Below are 21,086 nucleotides of genomic sequence, written 5' to 3' on the forward strand. Positions count from 1 at the left end.
ATGTAGAGTAAAAAGAAGCGTTTCTTGATGTGTTTTCATGCACATGCATAAAGAACATTGATTATAGGTCTGACATTACACTATTACATATAGTCTTCATTTAACAACTCTGAGGTTACAATAGATTTTTAAAAAGCTATTTGCAAACCATCCTCAAAGTTACAACTGCACATCACAGTCATGTGCACACATACACATCATAGTCATGTGACCACATTTTAGGCACTGGCAACCAACTTGCATTTATGACCAGCTGCAATGTTCCCACCATCACATGACTGCAATCTGCATTATTTTGGGGCATTTTTCATCAGAAAATGGAATACCTGCAATGGATGCAAATGTTAAAGAATTTTGAAATCAACCAGTTTGATTTTCTGATATGAATTTATTTTTCCCAGTTGCTTTCATTCTGATAAAAACTGACACTGTTTGGAACTGAGTTAACATAAGGGAGGTAGCAGATTAGTGTGATCATCATAGGAGGAATATCTACTTGAACAATGAGACTTCTTTTTCGTATATACACATAACGGTGTTCTGGAAGGTTCTCCAGCTTCCTAGATGCACAGCATGTTTAACTCAGCAGGATTTCTAAATAAACATTTACACAATTTCACTATTAAGCTGAAATGTAAATAGACTAATATGTATTTAATCTCTTTGTACCCATCTTTCTACTTTAAAATGTAAGGCACAGGTAATTGTTTCAAACATGTTATAACCATGATGGCGAACCTATGGCACGCATGCCACAGGTGATATGCAAAGCCCTCTCTGTGGGCAGGAGCTGTTGCCCCAGCTCAGCTCCACCGCGCATGCGCCTCCCATCAGCCAGCTGATTTTCAGGTCTCTTCTGCGCATGTGCAGGAGGTGGGGAGAGTGCAGGGGGAGGCAGCATGGGCCCCCCACATTCCCCATTTTGGGTCTAGTAGGCATCCCTGCAACCTCCTGGGAGCAAAAACGGGCCGTGGGGCAGCCGTGCTGCACCCCACCCTGCTGCCTGTTTTTGCTCCAAGGAGGCTGCAGGGAGGTCTACTAGGCCCAAATCAGCATGCAGGGAGGTCGCGCGCACAGGCATGGAGGGGCAGGGAGAGCACGGGGGTTGTGTGCGCATTCACAGGGGGCAGGGCGAGCGGGAGGGGTCACATTGCATTATGAGTGCAGGCACGTGCACGTGCTAATGCGCGCATAGGCACACACTTTGTCACAACAACAAAATGGTTAACCATCACTGAGTGATGACTGACATATAGGAGTCACCCTACAGGCTGTTAAATGGGCACCAAAAAAAAAAAAATTTGTCCCAAAAAATTGTTCCCAAAATTGACCTGGGTGACTGAAAATCTCCAAAGATAAGAAAAAAAGCATACTTTTTTAATGACCAAAGTTCCTCAACAAGATAATCAAGTCTTGTTAGTTGATAATATTATAAGATATTGATGATTCGAGAAATCAGCAATTGGGTTCTGTAAACCCACATTGCTGACCCTTTGCTGATATCATCTTTCTGTAACAATGCAGTGATACATATATGGAAACAATATAAATTGTTTATATAAATTGTAAATATCACATGATGAAAAGCTACCTAAAAAGTCTTAATGCTCTTTAAAATAAAAGCTTTTCAGCCAAATAATTATAACAATGAAACAATTAAGATCAATGTACAAATGCTACTAGGTAAAAGGGATCTGAATTATAAATTTATTACTTAATCCCGCAATCTAACATCTGAGATGGTTGTTCTGGTAGAGCTAACATTGCTAGGTTTCAAAACTCAGGACAGACCATTCGATAGCAAATACGCTTTTACGTTCTTTTGAGAGAAGTTGCATGATTTACAATTCCAGAACTGCAAAAATATGGAGGAGCAATAGATGGCAACGAAAAGATACAGAAAATTCTAAGTCTCCAAATTGCTATCTAGATATTTATAGTCAACACATGCTAATTCTCTACTCAGGGGAAGTAGGTTCATAACTATCTCAGTGTGAGCTATTTAAGTACAATTATGTATCTAAAAGGACAGTGCCAGACTTGCCTATAGAAGGGTTGGTGTTCATAAGAATGGAGAACCTGATTAATAATACAGTTTACAAAAATACTTGTGCCTAGAGGAATTTAGAAATCCAATTCGTATTAGCAGATTAATTAAGGTTTATTGTACTATCTAAATTGCTCTTGGCATAGTAATTTTTTCCCCTATGCTTATTATGAAATATTTACTCATTTGAACATGATACTTTAGAAGGCTATAGATAGGGCTTATATATAATTTATATTAAAGCCACTATTCCAATGTTTCAAGGCAGTGTAACTCAGATGAATCAGGCAGATGAGTGTAAATGTTCAAATCTTCCTCCAGGGCTTGAAAAATTCTTTGTATTTTTACCTTTAAAAAAGTGGGGAAGGAAACAGGGAAGAAAAGAGAGAGAGGTTTTAAAAAATTGGACTCTTGGGGCTGCTTATTATTACTATAGCTATATCCAAGTGTTTAGGTCAGACTAATTTCCTAAAAATATCTCTTGCACAGGCATAATTTCAACCTAAAGAGCTCCCAGTGTCCAAATATGTCATTATATCTCATGCAATGTGGTAGCTCATAATGAACCAGAGATGTGCAATCGAACTTTCTTCTCTAGTTCTCTTCATCTCTCTAATGAAGCTGCAGTTTGTTTACTTCTAGTGCTTTTATACCCCAATATAACATGAATAAAAGGAGTGTCAAGTACATGAACTGTATAGGAACTCTGTAATTCAGAGCAGGAACGTCCAATGAACCAGATACAGGCTGGAAAGCTTGAATTGTATATCCTAGAAGTTTTGAGATCTGGTATTCCATTAAAGCTTCCAACAAATTTATAATTTTTAATGTGAACCAAGAGGAAATTGATTAATTGATTAGACACAGAAAGGTGATTTTATTATCAGCATTCAATTAAAGCAAGTTTTATTTATGTCCTATCCACTTTTTGGCTCTTAACATGTTGTTCAAGACCAAATTTGGCCCTCACCCTCCATAAAAGTAGTGAATCCTTTTAGTAAAAAAACTATTTTTCAAATATTCTACTTCAGAACTTTATCATCAACCAACAGAATATCAAAGAAAACTGGATGACAGGACTGGGCACACTTGCTGAACACTGCAGAATATCTTACACTTTTTTGAAATTGCAGGAGGAAACCAGTATTAGCACTTAGCACTTTTACATTTCTCCTGATGTACCCAAGCTTCACTTTCCTAAGGGCAGAATGTATTTAGAATAATAGAATTGGAAGCTCTTCTGATCCAACCCACTGCACAAGCAGAATACAGAATACAATTCTGGACAAATGGCTATCCAATCTCTTCTTAAAAACCTCCATTGTTGATGCACCCGCAACTTGAGAAAGTAAGCTGTTCCAGTGGTTGATTGGTCTCATTGTTAAGAAATTTCTCTTTAGTTCTAGATTGGTTGTCTCCTTGATTAGTTTCCACCGATTGCTTCTTGTCCTGCGAAGCACGCTCTTATAGAACCAGTAGGAAAAAATTTGGAACCCCACCACTGGCTATGATTCTGTGTGATTTCCAGATCCACATGGACAGGGAGGTACTAGCCAATCAACCAGATTATCATGGTAGTAAATAAAGACAGAAGACAGTAGGAGTGATAAATCCAGTGGTGCCAAGTGACAGCAACTTCAGGAAGAAGTTGGGTAGTTGGAGATGTACCAGAACCTAAAGGAGGAACTGGAGAGAATGTGAAAAGTAAAGGACAAACTGGTGCCAGTGATGATAGAATTAGGGCTATGACTATAAGCTGGGAGCTCCAACAAATCACAGGAACAACATTAGAGCTCTCTGTCCAAAAGAGAGTGCAGGGCAGGAAAGAGCTAAGATACTGCACAGAACCCTCAAACCGCCAGACTTCTGGTAGAGGACCTGAGACTGAGGAAGATACATATGGATGAAAAGAGAATTTAGATAAAAGGAGAGAGAGAGAGAGAGAGAGAGAGAGAGAGAGAGAGAGAGAGAGAGAGAGAGAGAGAGAGAGAGAGAGAGAGAGAGAGAGAGAGAGAGAGAGAGAGAGATGAAGAAAATCTATATTGCTACTAGTAGTTGAAACTGTCTCAATGGTATATAATCATTCGATTAATATAAAGAATCCAAAGCTATGAAGAATTATTACTACACCTTCAATACATTTTGTATTTCTGTTGGAATATGCAGCTCTCAGCAGTTTTGTTCAATATGTGACTTGTGCCATCAGTACAGGTTTTATCCTAAAAAGGACGCTTTGAAACTTGGAGAAGTTGAGCATTTTCCCCATGGCTTTACAATTTAACAATGTATGAAAGGATCCATGTCTTACAAGTAGAGTTAAACTTTCTCTCTGACCTTATCTGTTGTGTCAAATGGCAGAAATGCAAAATCCAAATATATGTTGCAAGAAATATCCTCATTTGGCTATTCCAGAATGTAGATTGCTACCTATTCAATCAAACATTGTTTTGTTCAGTTGTACTTTGGAGATATAAGAAAACATTTCAATTTTTTCCTTTTGAGCTTATTACCAATATAATTCATTTCATGTTGGCACCTGATTTTCTTCTCCTAATTAATGTGTAGTAGTCTAAATAATATAATTTTTTCTAGATATGCATAAGACTATTCCTGGAATACATTGCATTGTTTTATGAGTATTACTCACCTCATCAAGGTCACACTTGTTGATAATATGCATCCGAATAATATCACCTAATGATCTTAAAAGGAAAGAGAACCAAATTTCAGTTCAATAGGATTTACACCAAATAAATGTGCATAGACTTACAACCCACTCATATTTTCCTCACTGATAAACCTCACTGATTAAGCCATGTATTTTGCTGCAATCTAATATTTGCTGAACATTTATTTATTTATTTATTTATTTATTTATTTATTTGCCAATTGTTTACAAGATAATAAGTATAAGTGTATACATAGTTGTGAATACATGAAATGGGTACATATAAGAAAAATAAAAGAATAAGAGAAACAATAGGACAGGGACGGTAGGCACGTTGGTGCGCTTATGCACGCCCCCTACAGACCTCTTAGGAAAGGGGTGAGGTCAATAGTAGACAGTCTAAGGTTAAAGTTTTTGGGGTTTGGGGAAGAGACTACAGAGTCGGGTAGAGTATTCCAGACATTGACCACTCTATTGCTGAAGTCGTATTTCCTGCAATCAAGTTTGGTGCGGTTTACTTTGAGTTTGTATCTATTGTGTGCTCTTGTGTTGTTATGGTTGAAGCTGAAGTATTCATTGACAGGTAGGACATTGCAATGTATGATTTTATATACCATGCTTAAGTCAGACCGAAGACGGCGTAATTCAAGGTTTTCTAGTTCTAGAATTTCAAGTCTGGTGGCATAAGGTATTTTACAACGAGTAGAAGAGTGGAGAACTCTTCTTGTGAAATATTTCTGGACTTTCTCAATTGTGTTAATATCAGATACGTAATGAGGGTTCCAGACTGATGAACTGTATTCGAGTATTGGTCTAGCAAATGTTTTGTATGCTCTGGTTAGTAGTGTGATATTACCAGAGAAAAAGCTACGTAGGATTAGGTTAACAACTCTTAATGCCTTTTTGGCTATGTAGTTGCAGTGGGCTCTAGCACTTAGATCATTAGAGGTGAGTATTCCAAGGTCCTTTACAGAGCTTGGGTCATCAACAAGATCTTGGCTATTCAGCTTGTATTTTATTTTCTGATTTTTTTTGCCAATATGTAGGACAGAGCATTTATTTGTTGAGATTTGAAGTTGCCATTTGTTTGACCATTCAGATACATAGTCAAGATCTTTTTGTAGGGTAGCAGTATTGTCTGTGGTATTGAACAGCTTTACATCATCAGCGAAGAGAACGCAATTGCTCTTAATATGATCACAGAGGTCGTTTATGTAGAGTATGAAGAGAGTTGGTCCTAGAACACTGCCCTGGGGGACACCACTATTGACAGGTACTGGATTTGATAGGATGCTCCCGATTTTGACCATTTGTTGTCTGTTTGACAGGAATGCTTCTATCCAGTTAACACATCATCTATGTAAAGTACAGATACAATCATGTTTTAAGCCATCACATTTTAACTAAAGCATTCCTTCTATTCATATAAGGAACATATATGTGTCATATATACAGTATGTATCAAATATATAATTACATATTTATAAAAATGCACATGCATAAAGAATGCATAACATGAAACAGCATTCAAACAATTATCAATGCTGTAGTTGAGCTATTATTTTCTCTAACATTTGACCCTAATATTAAAAATATGTAGCATTGGAAGGAATTTAAATTTCCTGAATTTAAATTCCTTATTTGTTCTGCTCAACAAAGCAGAATCCAAATGTTGATGAACTATTTAGTTTGCACCTTGGAATAACCAATTTTGTGATAACTGGAACAACCTCCCCCAATATTGTGTTCCTCCAATGTATTGTCAGTATTGTTTCCTAAACTTTTGGTGTTAAAAAAGTTCCAGAAAATAGTAAATGTGATTGTGATGGTTTAAAAAAATATGTGTTGCATTGTAAGGAGAAAAATCAATAGGGATCTATACCAAAAGCATTTTCATAATGCAGAACAAACTTTAGCCTACTGAAGCTATTGTTTCTACCATATGCTACAAAGGATGATGAGAGATAAAATAATTTCTTTAATCTATATTGGCAAGCAATCTTCATTTCCAATGTCACCCACATTATGGAATGTCACCCATCCATTTTTAAGACAATTAATGAGAGATAACATTGCTCCTGAGTTTTGCTTATGTTCTGTAATATAATTGCCTCCACACAGAAAGTTGGGATATGTACTAAACAAGTAAATTTATCATCAATAGCTATATTTTTAATGGAATAGATTTTACTTTGCCACATGCTTAATGCACTAAAATTATTGCAATAATTATTGCCACCCTGATACTAACACAACGCTACTTTGGATGTCTTGAGGCAAATGAGTTCTTTAAGTATGCAATAAAACAACTTAAAACTTTGAAACATATTCCACCATTTGCATTTTCCATCTTATATTTAATCGCATGTACATATGTTGGAATTGATGCAAGAAGTGTCAAACTTATGCTATTGTCTAGCCTTACATGTATAACTTTCATGGCATCTTGGTTTAGCTTTGCAAACAAGTATCATCATTTAAGGAAAGAGAGGTAAACAAGCATCATCATTCAAGGAAATTTGGCTTTCGCTACTGGGGAGCTGATTATTGGAAAGCTGTGTAATAATAATGGGTTCTTATTCTTTGAATAAGATAAATTGAACTAATACATGAAGTTAGTTGGATTGTAAGGAGCAAGGGAATCAGAATTTTACATTGCAGAGCTATGAATTTAAACTGCAATTTGCCAGAATTGCTCTTTTGTTAGAGCACAAGCATCTTACAAAGGAGCAATTAAAGCATTCAGCATCTTGAAGAATCAGACAAGCATTTGAATTTGCTGACAGAAACTTTAAAGCAAAAATTGTATTATTGCTGTTGAGACAAAGATACAACAGTGCTTTGCTAGAATTTGTTTAGACTGTCCTACATTTACGTGTGGATTGTTTTACATATTGTGATTTTAATTAAAGAAATTATTGAAATCTTTACCAGTTTATTCCAATTTAGACGCAACACAGGTAGAAATTGGACCAACATGTTAAAAATATTTCATCTTAGGGGGACATGTTTTTACACGCTATTTACAGAAATAAATTATTTAAAAAAATATCTGACTCACTTCTTCCAATAATAACTTCTAAGCAAAATATAATTCGTAACTTCTTGAAGCAACTGCAGGTACTTCAACTCTTCATTTCTTAAAAAAGAAACAAAAATAAGAATATCCATGGAAAATCAGTTCTCATGTTTTAATAATTATTTTCTTCCTACAACTTACATTAAAAATGGCGAATATAGTTGAAAGTCAGTCTAATCATACATAAATTATTAGATTACAGACTAACAAGAGTTGGAAGGGACCTTGTAGGTCATCTTCTAGTCCAATCCCCCACCCAAGCAGGAGACCCAACACCATTTCTGACCGATGGCAGTCTAGTGTCTTCTTGAAAGCTTCCAGGGATGAAGCTCCCACAACTTCTGGAGACAACTTCTGTTCAATGGGTTGATTGTTCTCATTGTCAGAATAGTTCTCCTTGTTTTTAGGTGATGACAGTTTCCTCAACTTTGCTGCCCTCCAGATGACTTCAGCTTCCAGAATTTTAACAATCATGCTGGTTAGGAATTCTGGGAGTTGGAGTTCACCTATCTACTGTCCATTAGAGGAAAATAGCAAAACTCGTGTAATGATGTCATTACACAAACCCTGCAACATATACCGTATATACTCGAGTATAAGTCGACCCGAATATAAGCCGAGGCACCTAATTTTACACAAAAAAACTGGGAAAACTTATTGACTCGAGTATAAGCCGAGGGTGGGAAATGCAGCAGCTACTGGTAAATTTCAAAAATAAAAATAATTAATTTGGGAAACGATCTCACTATCATGAAAGGTTTAATTGATTCACTAACCCAAAAGAAGAAGATGATGATGACAGCGGGAGGCAGGAGTCACTCTCTTCCCCTCCCTCGGAGGCCCCCTGAGTCAGGAGTCACTACCGCCGGCACGGCCCCAGTCCCGCCGCCTCGGGAAGGGAAAGGCAAAACGCTTTTTGCCTTTCCCTTCCCGGCTGGGGCTGTTGGGAGTCGCTACCGCCGGAGCGGCCCCAGTCCCGCCGCCTCGGGAAGGGAAAGGGAAAACGCTTTTGCCTTTCCCTTCGCGGCTGGGGCTGTTGGGAGTCGCTGCCGCGGAGGCCGCGACTCCACACCATTTTTTTTCAGAGGGAATCTGACTCGAGTATAAGCCGAGGGGGATTTTTTCAGCACAAAAAATGGGCTGAAAAACTAGGCTTATACTCGAGTATATACAGTATTCCTGTGTCAGACAGCAGGATGCAAGTACAAAAGAATGAAGTTTAGGTCACAACGTCAATATATGGTGTCGTCTTGTCTGTCATTCTACTCAAAAGGCCTATTCACATGTCTGGAGATTGTCATAAATTCTGTGTTAAATGAAGGGTGTTTTAGGTCATAGTTGCATCATATCATATTTATCACAAAGCTATAGATTTGCAGCCATAGCCCCTGAAATCTGAGTGCTACAGAGGACAAGTCACTCTTCATTCACCCCAAGTGTTAACAAAGTATGCAGGAGAATACACAGCTTTGTCTTCTCCAGCTTCCCTTGTCAAAGCCCAAGGAGGCATCTGCCTAGATGCAGTGTCAGGATCGATGCTCTTCTAGCTTTGGCAAAGCCTTTCTTATACCTCCTGCAGTGTTTTTTTTTTTAAATCACAATGAACAAAAGAGAGTTCCACATCATTGGGAGGTGTAAACATGCAAAACCAGTTCAGTAAACCCTAAAATAAGCTTAACGTTTTGTTAAAAATGGGGAGATAAGTAAACTATCTCTTGAGTCAGTTTAAAAAGAATCAGCGAATCTGGTGTTATTATGCCCTCAGTCCTCCCAAAGCCAAGTGCAACATCTGGCCATCAAAAGGTTACCCAAATCTCTGTCAGAAATCCTAATGGAGATTAAGGCAAAACCTCACAATTTACATTAGCATATAGCTTGATAGTGAACTAGCACTGATCCCAATGTGGCTCATCATCTTGACTACAGTTCTCCAGAGATTTAAAATAACTTTCCCAACCATATTAGAACTAGGAAAGAAAATGGCACCTTCTGTAAGCAAAGAGTGCTCTTCTCTTTAGCTACCACCTTGCAGAATAAGCATGGCAAAATCTATTCCAGGGGCTGCAAAAGACAGGTGAGTAATCTGCATGGAATGCCTACCTGATACTTTTTGCATCCCTGATGTGGGCTTTGCATATCACCCGCTCTCACCATTGAGATGATAATATTAGCATAGAAAGACCATTTATCCTGCTTCCAGACTCAGAAGTGTCAGGTTGCCCATTGAAAAGAAAAAGGCAGACTAGATAAGCCTTTGCCTGGGTCATTCAGAACCCTTGTTAGGTTCTTACAAAGGAGCGGCCTCCATGTTTCAGGTTTCTTGAAACAGCCACAATTTTAATATTTTGTTGCACAGGGAACAGTGTTGTTATTAAAAATAAATGCAGAACTCACTTTGCATGAAGAAGTATTTGAATAGCAGTTGAATTCCCAGAATGTTTCTGTAATTTTTAAACACAAAGAAAAGATGTAAGCAATTGCTTTATCTCATTCATTGCTTTACATTGAGGCTGTGCAAATCACTGAGTAGATATTTGCTTTGGCAAACATCTGTTCCAAAGCAGCCATGTTGCTTCACTTTGCATTGCAAAGATTTAATGATTACTGCAGAGGACAGATCACTCTTCATTCACCCCAAGTGTTGACAAAGTGTGTGGGAGAATACATAGCTTTGTCTTCTCCAGCTGCCCTTGTCAAAGCCCAAGGAGGGATCTGCCTAGATGCAGTGCCAGGATCAATGCTCTTCCAGCTTTGGTAAAGTACAAGTAGGAAATAACAATAAGGCAATGCAAAACCCTTGAAGGCAATGCAAAATCCTAGGTAGCTTCACAATAGTTAGCTTCACAGTAATTATATTTGGGCATGTGTGCTATGCTGACTATTTGCTTTTCTGGGGGGAAAAAATCCTCAGTTTGATCATAAGGCACAAAGTATCTCTCTGAAAAGGCCTTAATAATTCATAAAAGGAAAATACTTGTTCATTTTCAGATGCGGGACAACAAAATCAGCTCTTAAAATATATAAAATACACTATACATTGCATATCCTTTATGTATATCTGCACATATTCCTTTTGTACACCCACAATGAATCAAATCCACTGTGGATTTCTGCATAGATCCTGGATATTTTTACACTCCCTGTGTTTGACAGGATATAATTAGTGTTGTGTCCCTGACTAACTACAGTCTCCAACCTGGTCTGCATTCCTGGCGGGAGCAGCGACCGCTCCCATTGGTCGATGCCGTTTGACAGCCGGCTACAGTCTCCAATCTGGTCAGCATTCCTGGCGGGAGCAGCGACCGCTCCCATTGGTCGATGCCGTTTGACAGCCGGCTATAAAAGGAGCTGTCAAACGGCATCAGCTGTTGCCACCAGCTGGCTGCCAGCCCAGCCTCGGCAGCCGCGGTAACCCGTTATGCTTCGAATAAATGTTAGCCTTTAGCTCCGTGTCTGCCTCGTGTGTCCGCACTTACACAACACTGGCGATGAGGATGGGATACACAAATGAGAGGCAACCGGACTAAAACAGCCGAGCAAAGTCACTGTTGAAAAGAGCCGAAGCCGCTGAGAGCTGAATGTCAGAAGCCGCAGACAATCTCTGCGTGTGCCAAGTTTAAAAGCTCCACAGCTGAGGAGACAGGCGCCGCCTAACAGGCACTGCTGCGAGCGCTCTTTTGAGGGCGCGAAGCTCAAAGCCTCCCTGACTGAGGAGACAGACGCCGCCTGAAAAGGCACCACTCGCCGAAGGCCGAGATGAGCCGGTCTACCCGCCGAGAGCCCGTCTATCCGCTGAAGGCCGAGACGAGCCGGTCTACTCGCCGAGAGCCGGTCTATCCGCTGAAGGCCGAGACGAGCCGGTCTACTCGCCGAGAGCCGGTCTATCCGCCGAAGGCCGAGAGCCGGTCTATCCGCCAAAAGCCGAGATGAGCCGGTCTACCCGCCGAGAGCCGGTCTATCCGCCGAAGGCCGAGACGAGCCGGTCTACCTGCCGAGAGCCGGTCTATCCGCTGAAGGCCGAGACGAGCCGGTCTACCCGCCAAGAACCGGTCTATCTGCCGAAAGCCAAGACGAGCCGGTCTACCTGCCGAAAGCCGAGACAAGCTGGTCTACCGCCGAGAGCAGAGGGTCCTGAGCCAGACAACCCGGTCTACTCAGCAAGAGTAGGCGACCCGGTCTACCAGCCAACACCAAAGTTTTCCCTGCCTGACCCGGTCTACCGTTCCAGCCAGACGATGCGCCGAAGCAAACCGGACGGGGAAACCTACCTGGACCACCGCTGGCTCCTGGCTGATCGAATTCACACCCCTGCAGCTTCCAGGACGATCCCGGGGGCAAGGGACTCTACCCCAGCCGGAGCTTCCCCTGGACTATGACGGTACAGCCGCCAGCGCAGGCAGCCGGCCTATTTGCAGGGCCGCGCATGCTCTTAGCCAGGGGAAAGGGGTGTTGTGTCCCTGACTAACTACAGTCTCCAACCTGGTCTGCATTCCTGGCGGGAGCAGCGACCGCTCCCATTGGTCGATGCCGTTTGACAGCCGGCTATAAAAGGAGCTGTCAAACGGCATCAGCTGTTGCCACCAGCTGGCTGCCAGCCCAGCCTCGACAGCCGCGGTAACCCGTTATGCTTCGAATAAAGCAATGTTAGCCTTTAGCTCCGTGTCTGCCTCATGTGTCCGCACTTACACAATAATTAGGGACACTTCCACACCACCATTGTTATACCTCTGTTTGACAAAAGTAATTTAACATTGATCTAAAATAAATTTCATTGCTGCTGACCCTCAAATTTACACACACATCACACACACACACACACAAAGATCAGCACCTCCGCTGGTGATTGTGGGGTTTCTCTAAAAATCTGAATGGTTGGTGTTAGAAGGAGAATCTACAAAGTTACTAAGGCACTTGCCTTTGTTCCCTTTAAATACCATTGAAAAAACAGTGATTCCCCAAGATGTTACCACATTTGAATCTTTGCAGGAAGCTGGAAGGTGCAATGATGGAAGAATTCTGCCAACAGGAAACTAACAATGGGCAACAAGCTCCCACAATACAGCAGTCTGCCTGCCAGACACAGAACCCACATTCCCATAAGGGACAGATGTTCTTGGTTACATATGTATGGAGTCAAAAACCCCACCTCCTTCCCCTGATGAACATAAAAAACTGTCCCATTCATGGTGCTCTCTGAACTTATTTGCTTGCAAACATATCATTACCCAACTAGGTAACATCATCAGTGAGAGTGAATATGGGATTTACTGTCTGTTTATATCCAATAGCTTGCCCTGACCATTTTGATGAGGGTATGATTTGTTCCTTGGTAGTTTCTTTATTACAGCATTGTTTAATCCTTGATTGTTTGCCTAGTGCTAATCCCTGCTTATCTGGATGTTGGCTGATGCACTGAAGGAAATACTTCTTTTGAATACATCCTAAATCACAAATAGCTGATTATTTACCAGATTGGTCCAAAGGCTTCACACTCTCAGATGTGAATGCCATCTCAAATCAAAGACAAAGATTTCTTGTGATCACATGGAAAATCTGCTGTCCAACACAGTGGTAGGATTCAAATTTTTTAGCTACCAGTTCTGTGGGTGTGGCTTGTTGGGTGTGGCAGGTGAAGGATACTATAAAATCTCCAGCCAGAGGTGGTATTTGCCGGTACTCCAAACTACTCAAAATTTCCACTACCAGTTCTCCAGAACTGGTCAGAACCTGCTGAATACCACCTCTGGTCCAACACAAACATCATAAAAGCATGCTTCTTTCAGCAGGCCCTTGGTCAAGAAGAACCCACTAATATGCTGCATTCTTTATTCACTGGATTGTGATTTTCTGTTGGTTCCTCCCCCTTTTTTTACTGTTATATTGTGTTCCTCACTTGTTCTGTGTGCTGCCTTTAGTTGCTTAACAATTAAGCACACATGCACACACAGAGAGACAGATTCTGACCATATTCTGCTTTGTTTTAAGCTAACAGGTTAGACCACAAACCCAATTCATCCTGAAAAATTGATGGAATAAAATATTTTGCAATATCAGAATGAAGTACATATTGTACAATCAATACCTTTTGCTTTTTATTTTAAATAACAATTGTGAAAAATGCCAGTAACTGGGCTAGATCCCTAGTAGCTGTTTCTAATTCAGGATGTGTGTGATCCTTTGTACCTATAAAAACCTGGCGTGATGAAGTGTTTTTTTTAAGAGTTAAAGTCTGAAGATCCCTAATCATTTTTTTTTCAGTGATATTGCAAAATTCTCTGGCACCTAAAAGAGGCAGTAGGTATAAACTGTCTCTTTTGTTGTAGCTTCTGCTAAATGAACCTCCTAACTGCCATTTGGTGCTTGGCTGATGTTTTGCAGACATGATACAAGCAATGCTAATATATAGTGGGAAGAGACAGAATAAATATTGTGCAGCCAAATGTTACATGAATACACATTTGATACTAAATAGTCCAATGAAGTACTTGTATGATCACTTTTCAAACTGTTGTCTTTTTCTGATGTTTATATGCTGCAATGACCAAAAAGCAAATGAAAAAGGGAAATGTTAATTTCAGACATGCTCTCTTGTTCCTTTAAAGCAACTCTGCACATCTGCTGATAGAGTACAATCACAGATACTGTCTGCATATTGTGGAAGTTTTAATTCTGCTTGTGTTTGGGAAAATCTGCTTTCAAAGGAAAGCAGCTTCTTTTCTGAAAAAGCAAAATAACAATGTGTTTGTTCCACATAATTTCTGACTACATTAGTGAACACCTGATTTATGTTTTCACATTCTCTTTTAGGAGGGACAATTCTGCATTGGGCTGAGTTATGACTTTGACATGTTTTTAAACACTGTTTTCAAAGCGGTGCTGTAATTTTAGGTCTACTGTCACGAAACACCACTGTCATTATCCACTCTGAAATACTAGATTTCCCAAAGAAGTACAGTTTTAAATTGCTTTCATAACTACTTTTACTTAGAAGAATCAAATAACATTATTCACAACGCAATCTAATTCATGTCTTCTCAGAAATTAGACTCCCTGAATCTAACGAGACTTCTTTTTTTCAGCGCATGTGAGTAGAGAATTCAAACTTCATTATGGATAAATAAAAAACTGAGCAATGGCCAATACATTTTAATACTAATGTTGATATTTATGAATGTTACTGCCGGAGTAATTTAATCTATTACTGAACAATATGAAACCTTGTGTGGATGGCATGGAGGGTCATCCATATAAGCTCTTAGGCACTCGTTATCCATAGACCTGAAAGATGAAAAAAAAAAAGATATCAGCAACAGTGATAGCAGTTTAAAATTTACTTGTCTGAAGCTGAGATTGGTTCAGCTTCACCAACTATTTGTTGATAACAAGCTGACAAACTCTTTACCTGTAAACATTTCTTGATCTTCTGTGTGACTTTGTATGAAGAGAAAGGTTTTTCTTCCTGCACGGATGGTTATAATATCTATATTTTGAAAGAAATGATTTACTTGCTGTTTTTAAGAGCTTTGGGGTAAAAGGCTGCTTTGCTTCCGTAAACCAATCAGCGTGTGTGTCCAGTAGATCTCCACTAGTAGATTTCTTCTTAGGGCTCTGACATAATTTCCCAGGAGACAGGGAAAGAGATAATGCACATGGCTGGAGTGCATTTCTGTACCTACGAGATAAGACTGGACCTTGAATATCTTCTGCCTTCAAAACTGAGGGCTGGAGACTAACATACATTTTCTTAGACCATTTGGAAGGACTCTCTTCCTCTTTTCTCAAAGGAGGTGATCTTGCTCTTGAAATCAAATTCAGGTGATTTGGTAACTGCTGAGAATTTAGGAAAAACAGAGAGAACATTTAAAAATGTAATTGTCCTTCTGCACCCTAGAGTCATATGACTGAAATCTTATAAAGGAGAACCAATATAGTGGATTCAGTTGTTTAAAAACATAGGTAGGAAATCAAATTCTATCATTCCACACTCCAGGAAGAAATTGCTGTTTAGAAGTTTTCCCATGTTTCAAATCAAACATCTCCAATAGAAATTGCAACATAGCAGAGTAAAATTTTAGCTGGGCTAGCTTTATCACTGCAGATTTTTTTTTTTAAAAAAAGCAAAGATATATTCTACTTGTGGAAGAAAAAATTCAAGCATATAAAAATGTGTGTAATCACAGGCATTCTATAATGTTCTTTGGAATCCTCATTCCTACTTCATTCAATTATGGGCCAAGAATAGGTTACAGATAAATTGTACTATATAAAAGAATGATACCAGGATATGATTTGGAATCAGTAGAAATTTATCTTTAGGCTGGAACTGATATTATAAAAGAGGCTTCAATTTTCCATGGACAGGTCTTGCAAAAATACAGATGGGAAATCAAATTCTATCATTTCCCACCTAATGAGGAAGGTGGATAGAAATATGAAAATATGAGTAGGAAGAAACACTTTCATTGATTCATCATCCAACTGATATTTAAGATAGTTTTAACTCGTAGGACCATCTCAAATCACATGGCTCATTTTGCTGAAGAGTTGATAAAATAGGGTTGGAGAAGACAAATGAAATGTAACATTGACCACAATCCCTAACTAATTAATTAGTCTGATTAATTAATGCAATACTAATGTAATATAATCTGAGCAAAATAAATTCAAATGAAATAAGTTAAAATAACACAGAGTTTGAAAATAGATTATTCTTACTGCTGCTGAACTAGCATCTAATAAAAGTGTTCAGTACCATAGGAAAATAAGTTGAGGATATGGGTCCATATTCCATTTTTATTACTAGACAATTATAGCATTAAGCTTTCCCTCACTTAGTGTTTCATTCATTCTATGAAATGGTTTTCATGCACTCATTAGACACTGGAATACAGTTCCTTGGAAGAGACATTCACTTCCTACCCATTGCCTCCAAAACAAGCTACATAGTATATCATCTTACATTGTGATTCTTAGCGGAAACACCTCTAGAATGACATGGTGATGTAGAATGGATCAATGCTACTTCTTTCTTGAATTTTTCAACAGCTTTGATAAGCTTCTCTCTTTTCTGTTGGTCTCTGTCTGTGATATGAAAGTTTTGACACAAAGAGTTATCATCTTTCCTTATCATCTTCTAATAAAAGAGACTATCTGTAGCTCAGGGCTGAAGAGTTATTGGTGCTCACCAAGCTTGGGTGTTTGTTTGCAGATCCTTCTTTACCTAGCAAGATTACCTACTCCTCACCATTTTCTTTAATGTGGTGTAACTATATATTTAAAGCAAGCTTGTCCAACCACTTGGCTTGCCTGAGCCACACTGAGTGAAGAGGAATTGTCTTGGCCACATATAAAATACATAATATAATAAAGAACAAATTTCATATATATTCATTGTGATCTTGTGGGGCTGCATTACTAGTTGTCGAGGGCTACATGCCTGCTTTAAAAGATTTGGGAGAAAAAGCTAAATTAAGACCTTTGAATGTCTTATTTTTTTCCTCAAAAAAAATTTCAATCCCTCAGTAAATTGTACTAACTGGTAAGATGTTGTTATTATTAACAATATTGAGCCAAATAATTTTTTCCATCTAACCTTTCTTTTTAATTGATATTTAATATGTTGACCAGAGAACATATATATATATAAAAGAGGTAAAGACAGGGACAGAGAAAAAAATACAGAAAAGAGATTTAAAATTTCCAGGAAAGATAAGAAAAAAACCATAAACAATCGAAAATAGTTAAAATTGGGCCAAACATTTCAGAGGTTGTTAAGTGAAATTAAAATTATGGGGCATCCCTTTGTATGTTGCTTTTGACTTGAAGAAGGTGGAATATAAGTTAATATGGCTTTCTTATATGGCTATCGCGATACCAAAAGTACTTGAAGTTTTGATAATCTAATAAGATTATTAGATAATCTAACAATATTAAATTATTAGAACTGAAGAAAGCAAAAGAATCTTAGGGTGATGACTTTGATTAAATAATCTGATAACAGGGAGAAAAGATATTTGGGGGAATCTAATTTTTTCTTGAAAAGTAGAAACATTACATTCTGGATGATATCTTTGCATCTCGCTGTTTGAGGAAGTTCCACAACATTTTCAGAGACTCTTCCCATCCCGCTCACAATTTTTGTGAACTGTTGCCTTCTGGCAGAAGATACAGAACAATTAAAACTCAGACCACACGTTTTCCAAATAGTTTTTATCCCAGAGCTATAATTGCACTTAACAATGAACTTAAAGACCACCATCAGTAAGCTGTTGGACAGTATTACTTGGTCTGTTGTATGGATGCTTGTGTGTGTTTTAGGGGGTGAGGAACCTTGGCAGGTGGGGTGTTTTTCAGGATTGTCATGTATGTGTGCATGTTGGGTCCGGTCTTTGGGTGTTATGTGAATTTCGTTGCATGTGTATACTGTGTATATTTGTACAATGACAATAAAGTTAACAATAATTATTATTATTATTAAACATTACATTCATATGTTTAAATTTATTCCGCCATGTAAAGAATTTGTATAGAGTGAACATTATGGAGCACTGTTAGTACATTAGAAAATTGATTTGCCTGCAGGCAAAAAGAGATACAACAAGAACACGGCAATAAGGAATTGGTATGGGAAATGTAGTTCCAAATACTGCACTTATAGAAGTGATAGCTAATAAATTGGGTGTCATGACTGCAGAAATCCAGAAACTGGGCCATTCAATTTCTGCCCCCTTAACTGCTTTGAATTGTTGGGGACACCATACAGGTATTGCCTGTCACATCTCAATTCAGAATAACAGAGTTGGAAGAGACCTTGAAAGTCTTCTAATCCAACCCTCTACTCAAGCAGAAGACCCTATGCCATTCCAGACAAGTGGCCATCCAGTCTCTTCTTAAAAATCTTCAGTGAGGGAGCAACCACACCTTCTGAAGACAAAGCATTCATTCATGATTGTATAGGCCTCATCCTGGCTTATAACATGGTCTGAAACTCAGAATGTGGGATTGCTAAGTGAGCAAATGAGTAAATCATAAGAGTAAATCTATATTCAATGACCATGTTCCAATGGAGGTGAAATAACCTGGGAACACACAACTAAGAAAATTAAAGAGGTTGGAAGAGTTTGGAAGATTGTAAACATTTCTCTCCTCTTTTGTTCTAAAAAAATTGCTAAGTAGGTGTAAATTATAACAGCTCAGAAGTAATGGATGGTGTATTCTATAATTCCCTTAGGTCTTAATTTACCCTGTAATATGGTACTTCTTCCAAGCAGATAATAATATATACCATGAAAGGCTGTGCTAAATCTCATTGGCTGAATATCTAAACAATCATTCTGCAGAAGCCTACATTTTTAATTATATAACGCCAATTTCTTCCTACATCATTTTTTTCTTTACCTAGTTTCAATTTCTGTAGGCCATCAACTATCATAAAAAGTCCTCTATATTTATGCTTTGCTATTAATTAAATTACTTTACCATCTTCCACAAGGCTGCTTTCAAGCAGCAAGTTCTGAATTATAATGGAATAAATATTAATAAATTAAGAAAGTGAATTATTAAATTTAAATTTTAACAAGAACAGTGAATTATTAAGTTAAAAGTTAACAAATTAAGAACAATGGATTATTAAATTACGGACCAGTATTTATTATAATTCTTTCTGTTTTATGTAATAACTGTAAAGCATTTTAATAGATGTGTATTTCTCAGCAGTAATCATGTTATGAATTAAAAAAAACATTTTATCCATTCTTTGAATGAACACAGATTACTGAAAATCTCATCAGACAGAATGCTGCTAATATCATAAAATCACTTTAATTACCTAATAATATACGCTACGCTGGCTGAAGAATTCTGGGAATTGCAGTCCACAAGTCTTAAAGTTGCCAAGTTTGGGGATCCCTGCTATACATTCTATGTTCATTTAAATTCAAAGAATATCTATTGCAATTTAAATTCATTATGTAATAGTCATCCCTTCACAAATTACTTCAAGTTCAACTGCTTATCAATGACATCACATATTTTAAAAACAATGGAAAAGTGATTCTGGTATTACCGTATTTGCCGGCGTATAAGACGACTGGGCGTATAAGACGAGCCCCAACATTTCCACTCAAAATATAGAGTTTGTTATATACTCGCCGTATAAGACGACCCCCACTTGGAGGCATGTTTTTCAGGGCAAAAAAGTCATACGCCGGCAAATACGGTAAGTTGTAACACTTGGGGTATTCTGGATATAATTCTTGATTGACACCCCGTCCCTTTCCGCCAAACTTACAAAGCCACCAAAATGCTTTAGAGAGGCAGCTTCGCCTTTCTCAGGCTGGCACTCAATTCCTCTCCCTTTCTTTGCGATCTGCTTTTTTCAGGGGAAAATAAATAAATAAAAATAAAACTGGACGAAAAACAGTCGAGTTGTTTCTTAATATCTTTCCACCTCCCCAACCAATTTGTCTCCAAGGGTGCACCACACTGATTGCGACATTAATTATTTCAGAGAGAGAGGGTGGGGGGAGAAATCTTTGCTTCCTACTGTGGCTTTTTCCTGCGCATCGTTTTTCCCTTGGCTTTGTGGTTGTTACTTCTTACAGGGAGGGATAATGAAATATCCACGCTGGGAGAAAGCGGAAAGGATGTCTATTTTCCTGCTCACTAACTTTCCAGAAAGCGTCGAGTTCCTACCCGAGACTTGCCAAAAGTCCAGTTCATTCATTTGCTACCTTTCTCCAATGAGATCCAGATCTGTTTCCACAACGCGCTTAGGATCTTATCTTATTATCTTATTATTATCTTATTAGCCTTGCTCGGTCCGTCCAAGAGAGAAGAAGGCAGACGGTTTTGCGCTCAGGGAGAAAGGAAAAGAGCCTCTCGCTCACGCTGCACACTGCCCCCCTCCACCCCAGCAACGCTTAGGAAAAGAGTTACACAAGCATCCTTTCCAGAAGTGAATGGGGGGAGGATTCGGAGCAAAGGCTGAAACCGGGAAGAGAAAATTCCCAAAGAAAATCGCACGAGCAGCATCCCATTCCTGGGAGAAAAACAAAAACACGAACTCTTCCCGAAGCACAAAAGCAAGGATGGCGCTTTCTCAGCTTTGAGCTGCGTGGCTGCTCTCCACCCCTCCACTCGTCCCCACGTGCGGCGAAGTTTCTGCCACTGGGGGGTGGAGGGGATGGAAGGAGGTGAAGGATGGGGGCAAAGCCTGGAGCCTGCCTGTCCGCTCGCACGAGCGGAGTGGGTGGTGGGTGGGTGGGGAGGAGGAGGAAGAGAGGAGGAGGAAG

At 39.0% G+C, this 21,086-nt stretch overlaps 1 protein-coding gene across 3 annotated transcripts in view; it reads right to left on the bottom strand.

The window, feature by feature from the left end:
• Positions 1-274: 274 nt before the first annotated feature.
• The window catches only part of LOC113420441 (spermatogenesis-associated protein 7-like), a 48,879-nt gene continuing 28,067 nt past the window's right edge, over positions 275-21,086 (bottom strand). For 2 of the 3 annotated variants that reach the window (XM_087952429.1, XM_087952437.1), the window contains exons 5-11: positions 16,754-16,875; positions 15,197-15,624; positions 15,012-15,072; positions 10,189-10,235; positions 7,777-7,854; positions 4,695-4,749; positions 276-2,395 (exon numbers count right to left, since the gene is read on the bottom strand). In XM_087952429.1, the coding sequence (XP_087808555.1) occupies positions 2,294-2,395; positions 4,695-4,749; positions 7,777-7,854; positions 10,189-10,235; positions 15,012-15,072; positions 15,197-15,624; positions 16,754-16,875 (893 nt within the window). In that variant the 3' untranslated portion in view covers positions 276-2,293. Of the gene's footprint in view, positions 2,396-4,694; positions 4,750-7,776; positions 7,855-10,188; positions 10,236-15,011; positions 15,073-15,196; positions 15,625-16,753; positions 16,876-21,086 lie in introns of all 3 variants that reach the window. The other variant, XM_087952441.1, reaches the window with a different exon arrangement.

This window comes from Notechis scutatus, chromosome 1 (assembly GCF_049901735.1).
Source record: "Notechis scutatus isolate UNSWTSFEM ecotype Mainland chromosome 1, rNotScu1.2, whole genome shotgun sequence".
NCBI lineage: Eukaryota > Metazoa > Chordata > Lepidosauria > Squamata > Elapidae > Notechis > Notechis scutatus.